Raw genomic sequence first — 14,275 nt, 5'->3', positions numbered from 1 at the left:
ACAGTGTACAACAGCAATATCTGCAGGTAATTGTTTCAAAGGAAATACATCCTTACCTTGCTCACGTGTCCTAACATTGAGAACTGTTGGTGGTCCTTCTCCCATGATGGTGAAAGCAGATACACTAATCATGTGCTCAGTGAAAGGTACAAGTCTCCTGATAACATAAGACAGCTGTTCAGCTGCAATGTCAGTAATATACTGATTCCTTGTAGTTACTGTTTGAATTCAGTAAAAAGAGAAAAAAAGATGTTTGGCTTCACAATCAAAATTATTTTTTCCTTAGATTGTAAAATCTTAAAGCTAACTTCTCCTTATTCATTAATCTCTCCATGCACATCTCTATTAAAAGTAGATATGTAATAATATAAACATAAAAATATTAATTTTAGAGATTGTATTGAATATTACTATGAATTTCTGAGTACCTCCCAATAATAACCACAAACACTTTGTGCTGATAATTTTGCTAGTTTTTACACATTACTCTGAAACATGACATTAGTGTTTTTAAGAAAACATAACTTTATTAAAAAGACTGGTTAGGAATGTTTTCTGAAAAGAAAGAGTAGGCAGTAATATATAATTGAAATATTATAAATCAATACCAGGTTTTAATAGAAGAGTTAAATAAATAGTTTTATTTGGACTCAAATTTCACCATACATTCACACATTCAGTAAACCAAATAATTCTTTAAAACAAGCATGCTTGGATAACTGACAAATAAATATCCCAGAAGGATTTCAAATGTTAGATTTTTGCTTTATTTAGAATTTGTGCTTCTAAAACTCTTAAGTAGCAATTAGGTCAAACTTTAAGTATTTAAGGGAACATCTGCATCAGAAATCATGGGACTCTTAATTTTCAGTGTTACCCTCTAGTCATCTTTGCACAAGAAAGATGGATCAGTAAGTGAAATATAAATATCTATTCAATGTAATGTGATTTTTTTTACTAATTCTACCATAAATAGAATAACATTTTTAATTTTGAATGTGACAAATACCAAATCAGAGAAAAGGTAATAAAACAAAATATTCTTCTCATTTAACATTTTAGAAAAGGTAGAAGGAGAATATGTCAGGTGAGTATTTTTAATTTGCCATACATGACATTCTCCGTTTAGAAACTGTAAGAGCCACTGACACTGAAGAGCAAGTGTATACACTAATGACATCACCACATCGTTGGGGTCACCTACACCTGTTTATCACACCATGCACTAGAGTTGTAACTTTCTGACCTATTTACCTTTAGTGACATTTGAAAACCTATTAGTCAAAAGCTGTAGGGAGTGTGAGGCCTGTAAATGATTTGAAGATATGTTAATCCCTTCCCATCACACCTGCTTTGGCAACTGTAATAACTGATTGTCTATGCAGCTTGGCCGGAGACTCTAGGGTGCTACTTTCTCCAGGAAGAAGGTCAAATGGGTTAGGAGGGGCCAGCTTCTGCCTGTGTGGCATTTCCATTTATTGCATGAGGTTTTCCGACAGCTAAAAAAAAAAATTGACTCCAGCCCAAGGACCATTAATAATATGGCTGAACTCTACACTAAGGTTCATTTCTGTGCTAGCTAGCACTGGTGGTTTAAATGCACTTTATAGAAAATCAAAATTCTACCTACCAACTGGTGAAGTCTGGTCTTCAGCTCTATTCCTTGCAGGAAAGTTATTATCTGGATGATTGTTATATATAAATGTAGCAAGTGAGTGAAGGTCAGATGACATCTCTGCTGAACCCTCATATAATCCTACCATTGGCTCTACTATGTTCACAATTTCTGGAGCCATGGGGTCATTTATATACTGTAATTAAAAGTAGATATTTTAAAAGACTGTGACAGTTATACTTCATGACTTAAATCAAGTATTAGTTTTAAAAACTTATAACTTTGGAATCATGCTGTTATAAAAGATAACATATTTTCATGACCACTGTCTTCTTTAGATTCCAAAATTTCATTCTCTGGCTACTAATACTCTGCATCATTGTAGCACATTGTGACCATTGTATTTCCTGAGAGAACAATACTGTATTTTGGGAAGGAGCAGATTTTGTTCTGACTTGAGTTAGTTTCTTTATGGTAAGATAAGATGTCCTCATGCAAAGGTTTCATGACTGAGATATTGTAACTGCTCACCCCCAAATGGTAAGTGTTCTAGGCATACTGATGTATTAGAATGTGTTTTGCTTCTCTAATTACCTGTCCTCATTTGTATATGCCATACATGAGAGGTCTACATGCCTGCTTGATATACATCAACGATAATAGTTTATAATAGAGTGAAGTTACATACCAGAATAAAACTGCATGGTAATATTAATAGTTTTCACACAGGATTCATGGCATACCTGTCAAAACTATGGACTTAAGGAATATTTAAAGTAACTGCAATTGTTCCTAAATCCTATAATGTAATTCACACATGTCAAGTTCACCAAAATGGCAAATACTGAGGTGAAAACATCAGGAACAGATTATGGACGAATACGGTAGAGGTTTTTATTTAGCTAACAAGATGATTCTCATTTCTCCATCCCCACTAGCATAATTGATTGAAACAAAATGGGGAAAAGGTGTTTTGACCAAATAATACTGGATATTTGTATAGAATGTTGACTTTGGAAATAAGACTACATATTAATTAAAGAAAATGTTGCTTTAAGGGACTTAACCAAGTACAATGTGTGGACTTTCTTTGGAGTCTAATTAGAACATACCTAATCAACACAGGATGTGAAGATAATCAGAAAATCTGAATGGGTTCTAGGTATTAAATGATACCAGGATGGTATTAATAATTTTGTTCATTGTGGTCATGGCATTATTTTATGGGTGGAAAGTCCATGGTTTTTAGAAATTCATGCTTAGATATATAGGAACAAAATGATGCAAAGTCTGGAATTTATTTAAAAACCTGAGGCAAGAATGGCAGCCTATTGGTGATTACTGAATCCAGGTGGCAGGTATATGGAGGCTTATTAGACTCTTTTCTCTACTTTTAAACCTGTTTGAAATTTTCCAAAATAAAATAGTTTTGAAAAAAGAATATGCTGAAAAATCTACTCTCTTGTGCTAATTTTTTAAAGTTCTGCTTCAAAAGTTACCTCCAAAACACATTTTTTTTAAAAAGTATTCTATTCCTTATCAATTCCATGCTCTTTTACCCTCAGAGTTTATAATAATTAATTCATAATATAGATTTCAGTTGTTTATAAGTTTTGGTATATCTGTCTTTTAATTATCTTACATGTGTTGGAGTTGTCTTCACTCAGAGAGCCAAAAACTGGTTTTCTAGGCCTTAGGAACATCAAAACACTTAATAGTTTCCAAAAAAAAGAAAGTAGGTGCTCAGGAAAAAGTTCAGTAAAGCAAGAAATTTTATCGCATTTCAGTTAACTATCTACAAAGGCAAGTTACTTAAATATTAACTCTTCTGAAAGATAAAAGAATGGAGAAATGAGTCAAAAAATTTTCAGTCCTCCGAATATTTACAAAACACAATTGTCTAAATCTTGTTGCAACTCTACCTAGAAAAGTGATGTCTTGAAAAGCAGCAGGTTTCCCATAAAAACTACTTTTTAAAAGTTGTGATAAAGAGCTATGGATAGGGAACTCTATATGGATTTGTTCCTATGTCCTTGTATAGAACAAAGTAAAGGTCTTCTCTCTTACAACAGCTCACTTCAGCGCTGCCTCCACGGGGAAATTAGGGAGGGCAGGAATCACAAACACATAACTCAGAGAAGCTCTGGTGTTGCAGTCAATACTTTATGCCCAAACCACACAGCTGTTTCCACTATCAATCAGTCACCCTTTGAAAATCTACTGTATACAAAGCACTGTAGAATGAACTATAGTGAGGTAGTACAAAGAATTTCCCCCTCAACCATGGTTTTGCATTAAATCTCTCAATATTTTCTATCCCATGCCAGACAAATTATTGAGGGTTAAAGCATAGCATCCCATCAATTACATATGTTAAGCATCTCTGCTGACAAACTGCCATTTCAAAGTGAGAGTTGACCTGAATGCTTTTGACTATGTGAATGACTCCCAAATTCTGATATTCTGACATTAGAAAAACCCTCCATAACTTGGGCAATGATTTGAACATTGGCTTTGTAATAACCCAGAATGTTATCACTAAGTGTGTCCTGTTGCGAATATTTCTCACACTTCACCTCTTAAGAAAAGACATTAGGTTAGATGTTAGTCAAGTTTTCCTAATGATAAAAAAAAATAATATTAAAAGCAAAAATGTTAGGAAAAAATTTGGATTTAAGAGAGTAGTGGGAAGGGGCAGAGAGAAGCAGCAGTAGAAATGAGAGAAATAGGAGGGAAAAACGTCCATTGCAACACCTAAAAATTCCCAACTCACTGCTACAACTGACATTCTGAATTAGATATTTTTCTGTTGCGGGGGCCGTCCTGTACATTGTAGGATGTTTAGCAGCTTCCCTGGCCCCCACCTACCTTAGCTGTGACAATGAACATGTCTTCAAAGATTAACAAATGTCTCTTGGAGAGCAAAATTGCCCCTGGTTGAGAACCATTGAGTTAGGGAATGTCACAATTTGTCAACATGAAAGGCCTTGCATATGCTGCCCAGGAATTCTTGGAATTTATGTGAAAGAATTAGGAGTCTTCAGAGTTAAATTCCTAATCCACCTGAATAAACCAACTTGATTTTACATGTAATAATCTTTATCATAGTGAATGTGATTTTATTTTCTAAAAAATCATATCTATCAGTTTAGGGTCACTGGAGGTCTACTGAATTGAATTAATGAAATGTTTGACTTATTCTTAAGAAATGCTTCTATATTTTAATGTACACTATAACCTGATTTGTGCTGTTATCAAGAAGTGGTAAAAAGAAAATTTTTTAATCAGCATATGCTTGGAAATCTTCTAAAGGACATCGTATTGTTCAACACATTATTCAGGTGAGCAAATCTTTAAGTCTTGACTATGTTTATGCTCCTAATGTTGAATAAAATAAACTTATCTCAAGGCATTGCTAAACTACTTTTGGGTTCTGTCCTCAGCCTCATTCCTAGCAACCAGCCAAGCATTTAGCACAAGACTTTCTTCTTACGTTCCCCAGTGACAAACGTTGATATTCTCAAGGAATACGCTGGATGAAAAGATGCATCTATATGAATCTCAGAAGTCTGTAATATTAGGCACCTATTTGTCTATTGGAGAAAAATGTCTCAGGTTTCTAATAGAACAAGTACTGGATGGGATCTGACTGAAGTTCAAGCAAAGAGCAGTCCATGGAACTGACTTCAGGGTTTTTAAGACTTCAGTCTCAGTGAAATGAGGCTCCCAATGAAATGATCGTTTTTTTATTTCACTGTTTTGAAAGAAGGAAGAAATTTACATCGAAGGAGAAAATAATTATACTCAATTTGGCTCCATTCAAACTACATACAGAATATTGTGTTCAGTTGAGTAAGAGGATCCTTGACAAACTAGAAAATATGCACAGGAATATAATCCATGATATAAGGGACCTAGAAGCCATGACTAACAAAAACTAAGGATATTAAGTCTTTGGAAAACTCTGACCACTATCTTCAATGAGAAAGAGTTAAATCATTGTTTATTATTGTTGTTACTGCAAAGGCTAACGTTTTAAGCTTCTGTGTGTTACAGAGTGTTAAACGCTTTTACTCATTTGAACTTGCTTTATTGTCCCCCAAAGAGATAGATTATTTTTATCTCCATTTTACAGTCATCTGTTCAAGGTCACAAAACTGGTGACAGCCAAGGTAGGATTGGAACATTTTTCCTGGTTCCAAAGCTCATGTTCATAGCCACTATAATCTACTGTATTGGTCTAGAAAGGAGAGTTAGGACCAACTGTTGAAAATTAAAAGACAAATATTTCAGTTCAAAGTAAAAACAGCATAGTTTCTCATTCATCTATGGGTTCCTGTGTCTAACAGAGTGCCTAAAACCCCATGATTACTTAAGAAATAGATCCTTGTGGGACCATAACAAAGAATACTTCAAAGCTTATAGGATAGGAGCTACTTTGGCAGTGGTAGATATCCTATAATAGTTGATAAAATATTTTAGCAGAGGTTGGATTCACATCATTTATTAGGAATGTTATAGATCAGATTCATATGTAAGTGTGGAAGCTGAAATAAAAGATCTCAAACCCTGAGACTCATTTTGCTAATGCAATTTTCAAATATTTGTTTAAATATGAAAAGTAAAATCTTATACATATTTCAGCTTATTTAAATAATCCATATTTATTCAGAAACAAATAGATCATGGGAGTCACTGGAATAAAAAACTCAATAAGGGTAATTAGATCAAATCATGCCTAGCATAGGAGGGTTATATTATATTTTTAAGTTTAATAATCATGATATATGTACATGGCTACAAAAAAAAAGGATGATGAAGGGTTTATAATGAAAATGACTATTCCCTGTTTATACCTTCCCTACCTCTTACTTCCCAGAAGCAATATTTTAAACCACTCCTGTTTTCAGTTCTTATGGTGTTTACTTTTAAAATACTCAATAATATGCATATACTGCTCTGTTAACATTCACTTATTTTAGAATCTATTGATTTTTTGCAATTATAGTGAAGAGTTAGGTTACTTAAATACATATATACTTTCGTCATCTATTCTCAATTCTTATTCGGTTACTTTCATAATGTAAATAATATACTTAAATCTGGAAGGATTATTCTAATAGGTGCTTGAAATATAAAATAGTAGGCTAGGGGAGTGTAGTGCATGGCCTCTCAGGTAGATACCCATTATACCCACCTCCTGTTGTTCCTGCTTTGTAAAATCTCCTCTTCTTGAGTGAGTTGGGACCTATGATTTGTATCTAACCAACAGAACAAGGCAAAGGGCATAACATGTCTCTCCCATTATCACATTATATAGACCCTTCTTACTGGCTTGATGAAGTAAATGGCCATGTTGAAAAAGGCCACATGGAAAAAAAAAAAACTGTAAGGCACTAAGAGGAGTCTCCAGCCAAGAGCCAGCAAGAATCCAGGGCCCTTAGTTCTAAAGCCAAAAGGAAATAAAATCTGCCAAAACCTGAATAAGGCTGCAAGTGGATTCTTCCCTAGTCAAGCCTCCAGATGAGAACACAGCTCAGCTAGTTTCTTACTTGCAGCCTTATGAGACACTAAGAGGAGAACCAATCTAAGCTGTAACTATATATCTGACCCAAAGAAACTGTGTGATTATAAGTATGAATTGTTTTAAGCTGCTAAGTTTGTGGAAAATTGTTATGGAACAATGGAAAACTAATAAAGTGAGATAACAGTAGTCCAGGCAAGGGACTATGCAATCCTGAGCTGAAGTGGGAGATACAGAAATAAAATAAAGACAAATGCAGGTCACATTCTGGACATATAAATAACTGATCTTAATATTAAGTGGCTATTGAATGCTAAGTAGGATCTAAGTCAGAAGTGACTCCAAGGTTTCAAGCCTTCATGACAGAGAATAACGGTTCCATTATCCAAAAAGACAAATATCAGACGTATATAAACACCATAAATGCTCACTCTCAAAGTCTTCTGTACCATGGTTTCTTAGACAATGACCTTCAGGTCTGAGATCTGTGTTACGTACAGTCAGAGGGATTAGAAAATTCTAAACCCAGTTACCAAGGCTTCAAGTCAGCCCCTCTTTAGGCCTTATTCTTGACACACTGCAACTAGTAATTGCCTGGACAGACCTTATGGGTGTCCTGTGGGAACCTGCACAGGTCACTGTCTCTGTCCCAATATCTCTGTCCTATCCCCCATGTCACATCTTCCTTCCCATCATGAACCAGGCCCTATTATCTCAAATAAGATTCCTGTTTCGTTTTATGGGGAGAAATTAATTTAGATGTAATGAGCCCTGGCAGAACCTTCCCACAAAAGGCTGCAATTAGGAATCCAGAGTGTCAGAGAGAAGGATCAGAGTAGAAAGCAAGGCGTAAGAGTTAGACAAATAGGAAGCAGTGATTGAAACTGTTAGGTCATCAAAAGAAAATGTTATGAGATGGCTGAAACCAAAGCTCTGTGGAACATCTTTACTAAAATGTTAGAAAAGAGTTAACTTTTTGAACTATCTTCATTTTTAATTGTGCAAAGCCAAAGGATTACAATGTCACAGTATATAAAAGTGCAGAAAATATTAAGGAACAAATAGTGCTGAAAGCTGAAAAGTGGGGGGACAGAAGGATGAATTTTGAAGGAGATAAGAACACAAGGGTGGTTAAAAATATTTAATCCTTGTATTGGACACTGCGGAGGTCACTGGTGACTTCTAATAAGACTTCAAGGATTTAAAGAGTTCTTGAGTTGCAGAATGAGGCTACTTTTTCAGAAGATAATAGAAATGAGAAGAGAGAGTCCTTATCCTGAGGGAGGTACCAAGGTCAAAGAAAGGAATAACAAATGAAGAACACACTAAGCCACAAGTTGTATTTCTTATGTCATTTACTCCCAACGCTGTAAGGTGGCTATATAAGCCCTTTTATAAAAATGAAGGCATCAAGTCTCCAAAAGTTGATTTGTCCAAGGACATAGGCCTAGAACATGGCAGAGCCAGGCCAAGAACCCAGAGCCATTTGGATTTAAAGCTTCTGTCATATCTGTCTCCCCACATCAATCTCCTGAAAGGTAAACCCAAGCACCAGTTACACGAGGAAGTAGAAATATCAGAAATGAGTCTGATCGAATAAAGAAAGATATAATCAGAGAAATAAAGAGAAGTATAATGTCTCCTTTCATTGAGAGAGGATAAGGGAAGTAATATTGGGAAGCAACTAAAGTGGATGATCCTATGCCAAGATTAATGATCACAATAGGTCACAATTAATTAGCACAGCACTTACTATATGCCAGGTACAGTTCTAAGCTCTTTACACACATGAACCTGTTAAATCCTCATTATTAATCCTTTGTTATAGGGACTTATAATCACTATCTTATAGAAGAAGAAACTGATGTTCAGAGAGCTCAGGCCAACTTTCCCAGGGTTAAACAGTTAGTAATGGCAGAACTAGAGTTTAAACCTGGCTTACACTCTTAACCACTTGCTATATAGCCCAGTGAGAGATAAAATCATAACTCAAATCCAAATTTGTATGTCTCCAAAGCTCATGTGCTCTCTACTATGAGACGAGAATTGCAGACCAAATAGAGACAGAATCACAAAAAAAAAAAAAAAAAAAAAAAAAAAAAAAAAAAAAAGCCTTTCTAGAACCCCTTAGCCTAATAGAAAAACAGGTGTGGCCGCCCATTCAATAGATGTCATTAGCAGAAGTGGGAAACCTGTCATCTAGTACTAAGAAAGATCAGTATCTAATTTAAGACTTTCTCAGCAGGAGCAAAGGGTTAAGCTTTTGCCCTTTGTCTGAGTTGTCAACTAGAGTATCACAGAAAGCATAATTCAACATCTTTTGCACAGAGGAAAGGAATCAACATAGGATTAAAATTTAACCCTGCGTTGAAGATGGTGAGCAACTTGGAGTGGTAAGTCCTGGGTGGCCAGAATGCATTGAGCACATGGTAAGGTCAACTGTCACATACAGGTAAGTGCCAGAAATAGAGGAAGCCTGGGACTAGAAATAGAATGAAAGCACGTATGGGGAAAAATAACAGCACAGGTAGAAGCAGCAGCAACTCTGAAACAAAACAGCAGATGCCAGGTGCTGAATAACTATCATGTTTGTTTTTAAGGCCCAGCGATTGCTGCACTGGTCCTAAGAATGTTTATTCTTTGAGTGCCCCAGGGAGCAACCAGTATCTGGACATGACTAGCCTGGAGGCTGAAAGGGTCTCATAGGTGAACAGTTGGTGAGGTGAGGTGAACAAAGACAGTGAAAAGAAAAATCAGTGTTGCCTATACTTCCTAACAGAAACAAAAGGAAAAAAATAAGACTTCCAGTGTGAATAGAAGCAAACACATTGCCTAAAGATCCTGGTCCTCTTATTTAAAATCTAGGAAATGACTTAAATTTCTTTTATTTAGTAATGTGATTTCTTAATCAAATGTAATTTTTTTTAGAAAAAAAGAGGCAACTCTGAGAAATTTAGCTTCCCAAGACCAAAGAGAACAGAATCATTTGTCAACAGCAGCTACTAAAATTACTGTGCCCTTCACTGGCAACTGCTCCAAATTGGAAGCACAGCCTTTAAAGGAGTACCTAAATCATAACAGGAGTTTCCAAACAATTCATTAACTAATTTAGAATAATAATATTAACTTATGAAAATACCTTTAGTCCTGTTTAATTGCTCAATTAACATTTTTCATATGATGAAAATGAATAATAGCACTTAACTAATAATATATGACCTAAAATGAAATATGATCTAACTAGATTATCAACATGCCCCAAATTTACTTTACTTTGTACTAGTAAGTTGTCACATATTTTATGTGTGGGTGCTAGCAAATCTTCCAAGCTATCAGAGCCAGAACCAAGTAGAAAGGGCTCTCCAATAAGTGAAATAAAAATGCAATACCTCATTATTTCCTCTGAGCAAAGTATTTTCCAAAATTATTCCTGTTTCTGGAACTAGCACTTTCACTCGGTATTGGTTAATAATTCCATTTGGTTGTCGTGGTTTCTTCCAAGTAATTCTTACTTGCGTGGCTTCTACCTCTGCAAGTTGTAAATCAAACACTGCCCCTGGAACTAAGAAAGAAGGAAAGAAAAGAAAAAAGGGGGAATTTAAAAATATATTTTCAAGTGAAAAAAGTCCCTACATTCTTAGCTCACAATTTAAGATACAGAAACACTTCTATTAGAAAATAGACAAGGTTGGGTGCGGTGGCTCACGCCTGTAATCCCGGCAATTTGGGAGGCCAAGGGAGGCCAATTACCTGAGATCAGGAGTTCAAGACCAGCCTGACCAACATGGTGAAACCTCATCTGTACTAAAAAATACAAAAATTAGCCAGGCATGGTGGTGCGTGCCTGTATTCCCAGCTACTCGGGAGGCTGAGGCAGGAGAATTTCTTGAACCCAAGAGGCAGAGGTTGCAGTGAGTGGAGATCACACCACTGCACTCCAGCCTGGGAGAAAGAGAAAGACTCCGTCAAAATAAATAAATAAATAGACAAAAACAATTTATTTTGTTAAAAATTAAATATGTCTTTAAAAAAGGATGAGTTCACATCCTTTGCAGAGACATGGATGAAGCTGGAAACCATCATTCTCAGCAAACTAACACAAGAACAAAAAACCAAACACCACATGTTCTCACTCATAAGAGGGAGCTGAACAATGAGAACACATGGACACAGGGAGGGGAACATCACACACTGGGTTCTGTTGGTGGGTGGGGGGCGTAGGGGAGGAAGAGCATTAGGAGAAATACCTAATGTAGATGACGGGTTGACAGGTGCAGCAAACCACCATGGCACATGTATACCTATGTAACAAACCTACACATTCTGCACATGTACCCCAGAACTTAAAGTATAATAAATTTTTTTAATTAAATGTCTTTAAATACATGGATATTTAAAACTAAATTTCTAAATATTGTTCTTGAAATGTAAGTAAGGAGCAGAATAACAGAATAATTTTCCAAAATAAAAGTCATAACATTTGTCTGAAACAAATTAATTAATGAAAATAATTTTCTTGAGAATCTGCCTATTTGGAGATGATTAATGCCCAGTTGAAATCTTCATGGTTTCATAAAAATTATAACAACAGATTGAAAAATAATATTCAGAAGACTCTGAATGCAATGAAATATAGTTGGTAAGTTAAATTAGACTGCGTTTTAATTTATTACATGAAATTGTTTGAAGAGTTGATTGATTTTTTCTGATATTTTAAAAATAATCATGTTATTTTCAAATTTCAGGGGCCCTTATTCATTGCAATAGTAAAGAAAAATAGGAACAAACCAATAATTGGTTTAAAATAAAATGCAATAAAAAGAACTTAAAGCAAATTCTAGTTGTAAAGTCACCAAGAGTGACATCTAGGGAACTTCCCAGTTTCACAGGAATAATGGGCAAAAAATAAACATCCCTGGCTTTTGACCATTTTTATTTACAGTTCAACTTGTGATTATGAATAGCTCATTCATCCCTCCAACCTCTACTTTCCTTATCCATAAAGTGGGTGTCATTATAGCTTTCCTATTACTATACAGGTTACTATAAGGAACAGAATTCAAGAAAATTTCTCAAATTTCTAAAACTTTTAAGAAAGAAAAAATGACATAAAATTATGATCCTTTATGATCAGATTGTTGTTACACTTTAAATTAATTTCCCCAAGTTATCTGGCAGTGGTACAGGTTTAGCAAATTCTAGTTAGAACACAGGCATATAGTCTTAAAAGGGAATAAAGGAAAAATGACCGCCTTAAAAGGGAATAAAGGAAAAATGACTGTCTTTTTAAGACAACAGAAAGGAATTGAAAAATAATTTTACAACTCCCATATATGTTATTTATAATGAGGACATATAATTATGCTTAAGTTGGCTTTATAGTAACTATAACTATACAAAGTTTTCACCCCTTAGATTGAGTTTTTTCCTTTGTCTTCATGAAGTAACCAGTAAAGACTCCCTAGATATTGTGACAATCGCTGGGCCACTCATTCGTCATTCAACACACTGAGCATTGATCATAGGATCACTGCTCTAGGCACTTGAGCACAGAGGAAAGAATAAGACAGATAAAGCCCTTTGCACAAGTTACCTCTAGTATGAGTTTTATTTCACTAAAATATATTGTACCTAGAGCTCATGTTTGTATCATCGTATTTACCAACATGCAATTTACCAATATGCATTTTTCAAGGGTGGAGAAACTTTCCAAATAATTGTGTGGTGTAAAATAACATGGCTATTTAGACAGCAAAGCTCTCATTCCATCTTTCTTTAAAATTTTATTTTGCAGTTTTTATGTAGACAAAACAATAGCCAGTATTGCATAACTTAAGGCACAGAAGAGATCTGGCATTTTTTCTATTTATTTTGAACTGATGTAGAATCTCAACTGAAAAAAAAACCAGCTAATGACTATATTGATCATATTAATCAGGCAACTAAACCCTGACTATTGAAAAATAAGTGAAATGATCAGTTCAAGTCACTGCAACACACTAATGTGTTAGATATCAAATATTATGCAGGACAGCAGAAAAATATATATATTTTACTGTCTCTTATTTTGCTAGTGAAACCCAAGAGTAGTAGCAGACACTATTTATCTTTTAATTAGAATATATATTTCTATATATTCCATATATTAAATACTTACTTTCTTAGTAAGTATTGCCCCATGATACTTAATGGCAAAAATTACAATCCAAGTAAAGATTAAGTGGTTCTATATTACCTTAAAATATACCTCAAACTTGCATAAAAATAATGACTATAAACTTATCTTTTTTTTCCTATTTAAGCTTAGGGGATAAAGGAAATGGAATAGACAGCATAGTATCTTGTCTTTAAAAAGATACTTGATCTGTTAGACCACAAATTCTTATGAGGAAACTAGAGAAGACTTTAATATTGATACAAAATTAACTAAAGATAATCAAACACGCAAGGCAATTATTCATGGTTCAGCATCAGTTTTGAAGGTGGTATCCACAGGAAATACCTACAAGCCATACTCAAGTCAATATATTTACAAATTTTACAAATAAATGAGAAATAAGTTAGACATCTGACCAAAAAATCCTATATTTTCTTTACCCTAATACCAGTTGTTTCCAACTTCAAAATTAACGCTGCTCAATGATGAATTTTCTAGGTAAGGGCAAAATAATTTTAATTTTGAAGGCGTTATATACATGGACTACCTAAGAATCATTCTCGAGTTAATATATTTATAAATTTTACTAATACATTAGAAACACAGTAATATATGATTTATTAAAACAAATTCCAAATGATTTGAGGTGTTCAAATGAAAAACTATGAGAAGAAATGAAACAGAGACAAATAGCATTGAGGTAAAAGAAAATACATTAAGATCATTTTTGCCATTATCTAGCAAATTAAACTTTCTTTACAAGTGTATTTTGAAAAACAAGTAGCAAAATTAAAGCCACTGCAAATCCTGAAAACACAAAGTTGGCAGGCTCTCAGTTATTTTCCTACAAAGATTTTACTAGTCTTTGCAGAAAGTAACAAGTTTAAATCACTGAGGACAAATGTCTACACTGCCATAGTCTATTTAAGAGGGAGTAAACAAGAATCTCAGAAATTTGTCTGCTTTTAAGAAATGATCA

General features: G+C 34.5%; 1 protein-coding gene across 1 annotated transcript in view; it reads right to left on the bottom strand.

Moving 5' to 3' along the window:
• PTPRQ (protein tyrosine phosphatase receptor type Q) overlaps nucleotides 1-14,275 on the bottom strand; it is a 212,543-nt gene that overhangs the window by 180,014 nt on the left and 18,254 nt on the right. Inside the window, exons 9-11 of the mRNA XM_031936254.1 lie at nucleotides 10,529-10,701; nucleotides 1,631-1,811; nucleotides 57-218 (exon numbers count right to left, since the gene is read on the bottom strand). Of these exons, the coding sequence (XP_031792114.1) occupies nucleotides 57-218; nucleotides 1,631-1,811; nucleotides 10,529-10,701 (516 nt within the window). The remainder of the gene's footprint in view (nucleotides 1-56; nucleotides 219-1,630; nucleotides 1,812-10,528; nucleotides 10,702-14,275) is intronic.

Source organism: Piliocolobus tephrosceles, chromosome 10 (assembly GCF_002776525.5).
Source record: "Piliocolobus tephrosceles isolate RC106 chromosome 10, ASM277652v3, whole genome shotgun sequence".
In the NCBI taxonomy this organism is placed as follows: Eukaryota; Metazoa; Chordata; class Mammalia; order Primates; family Cercopithecidae; genus Piliocolobus; species Piliocolobus tephrosceles.
This window is presented reverse-complemented; position numbering and strand designations above follow the sequence as displayed.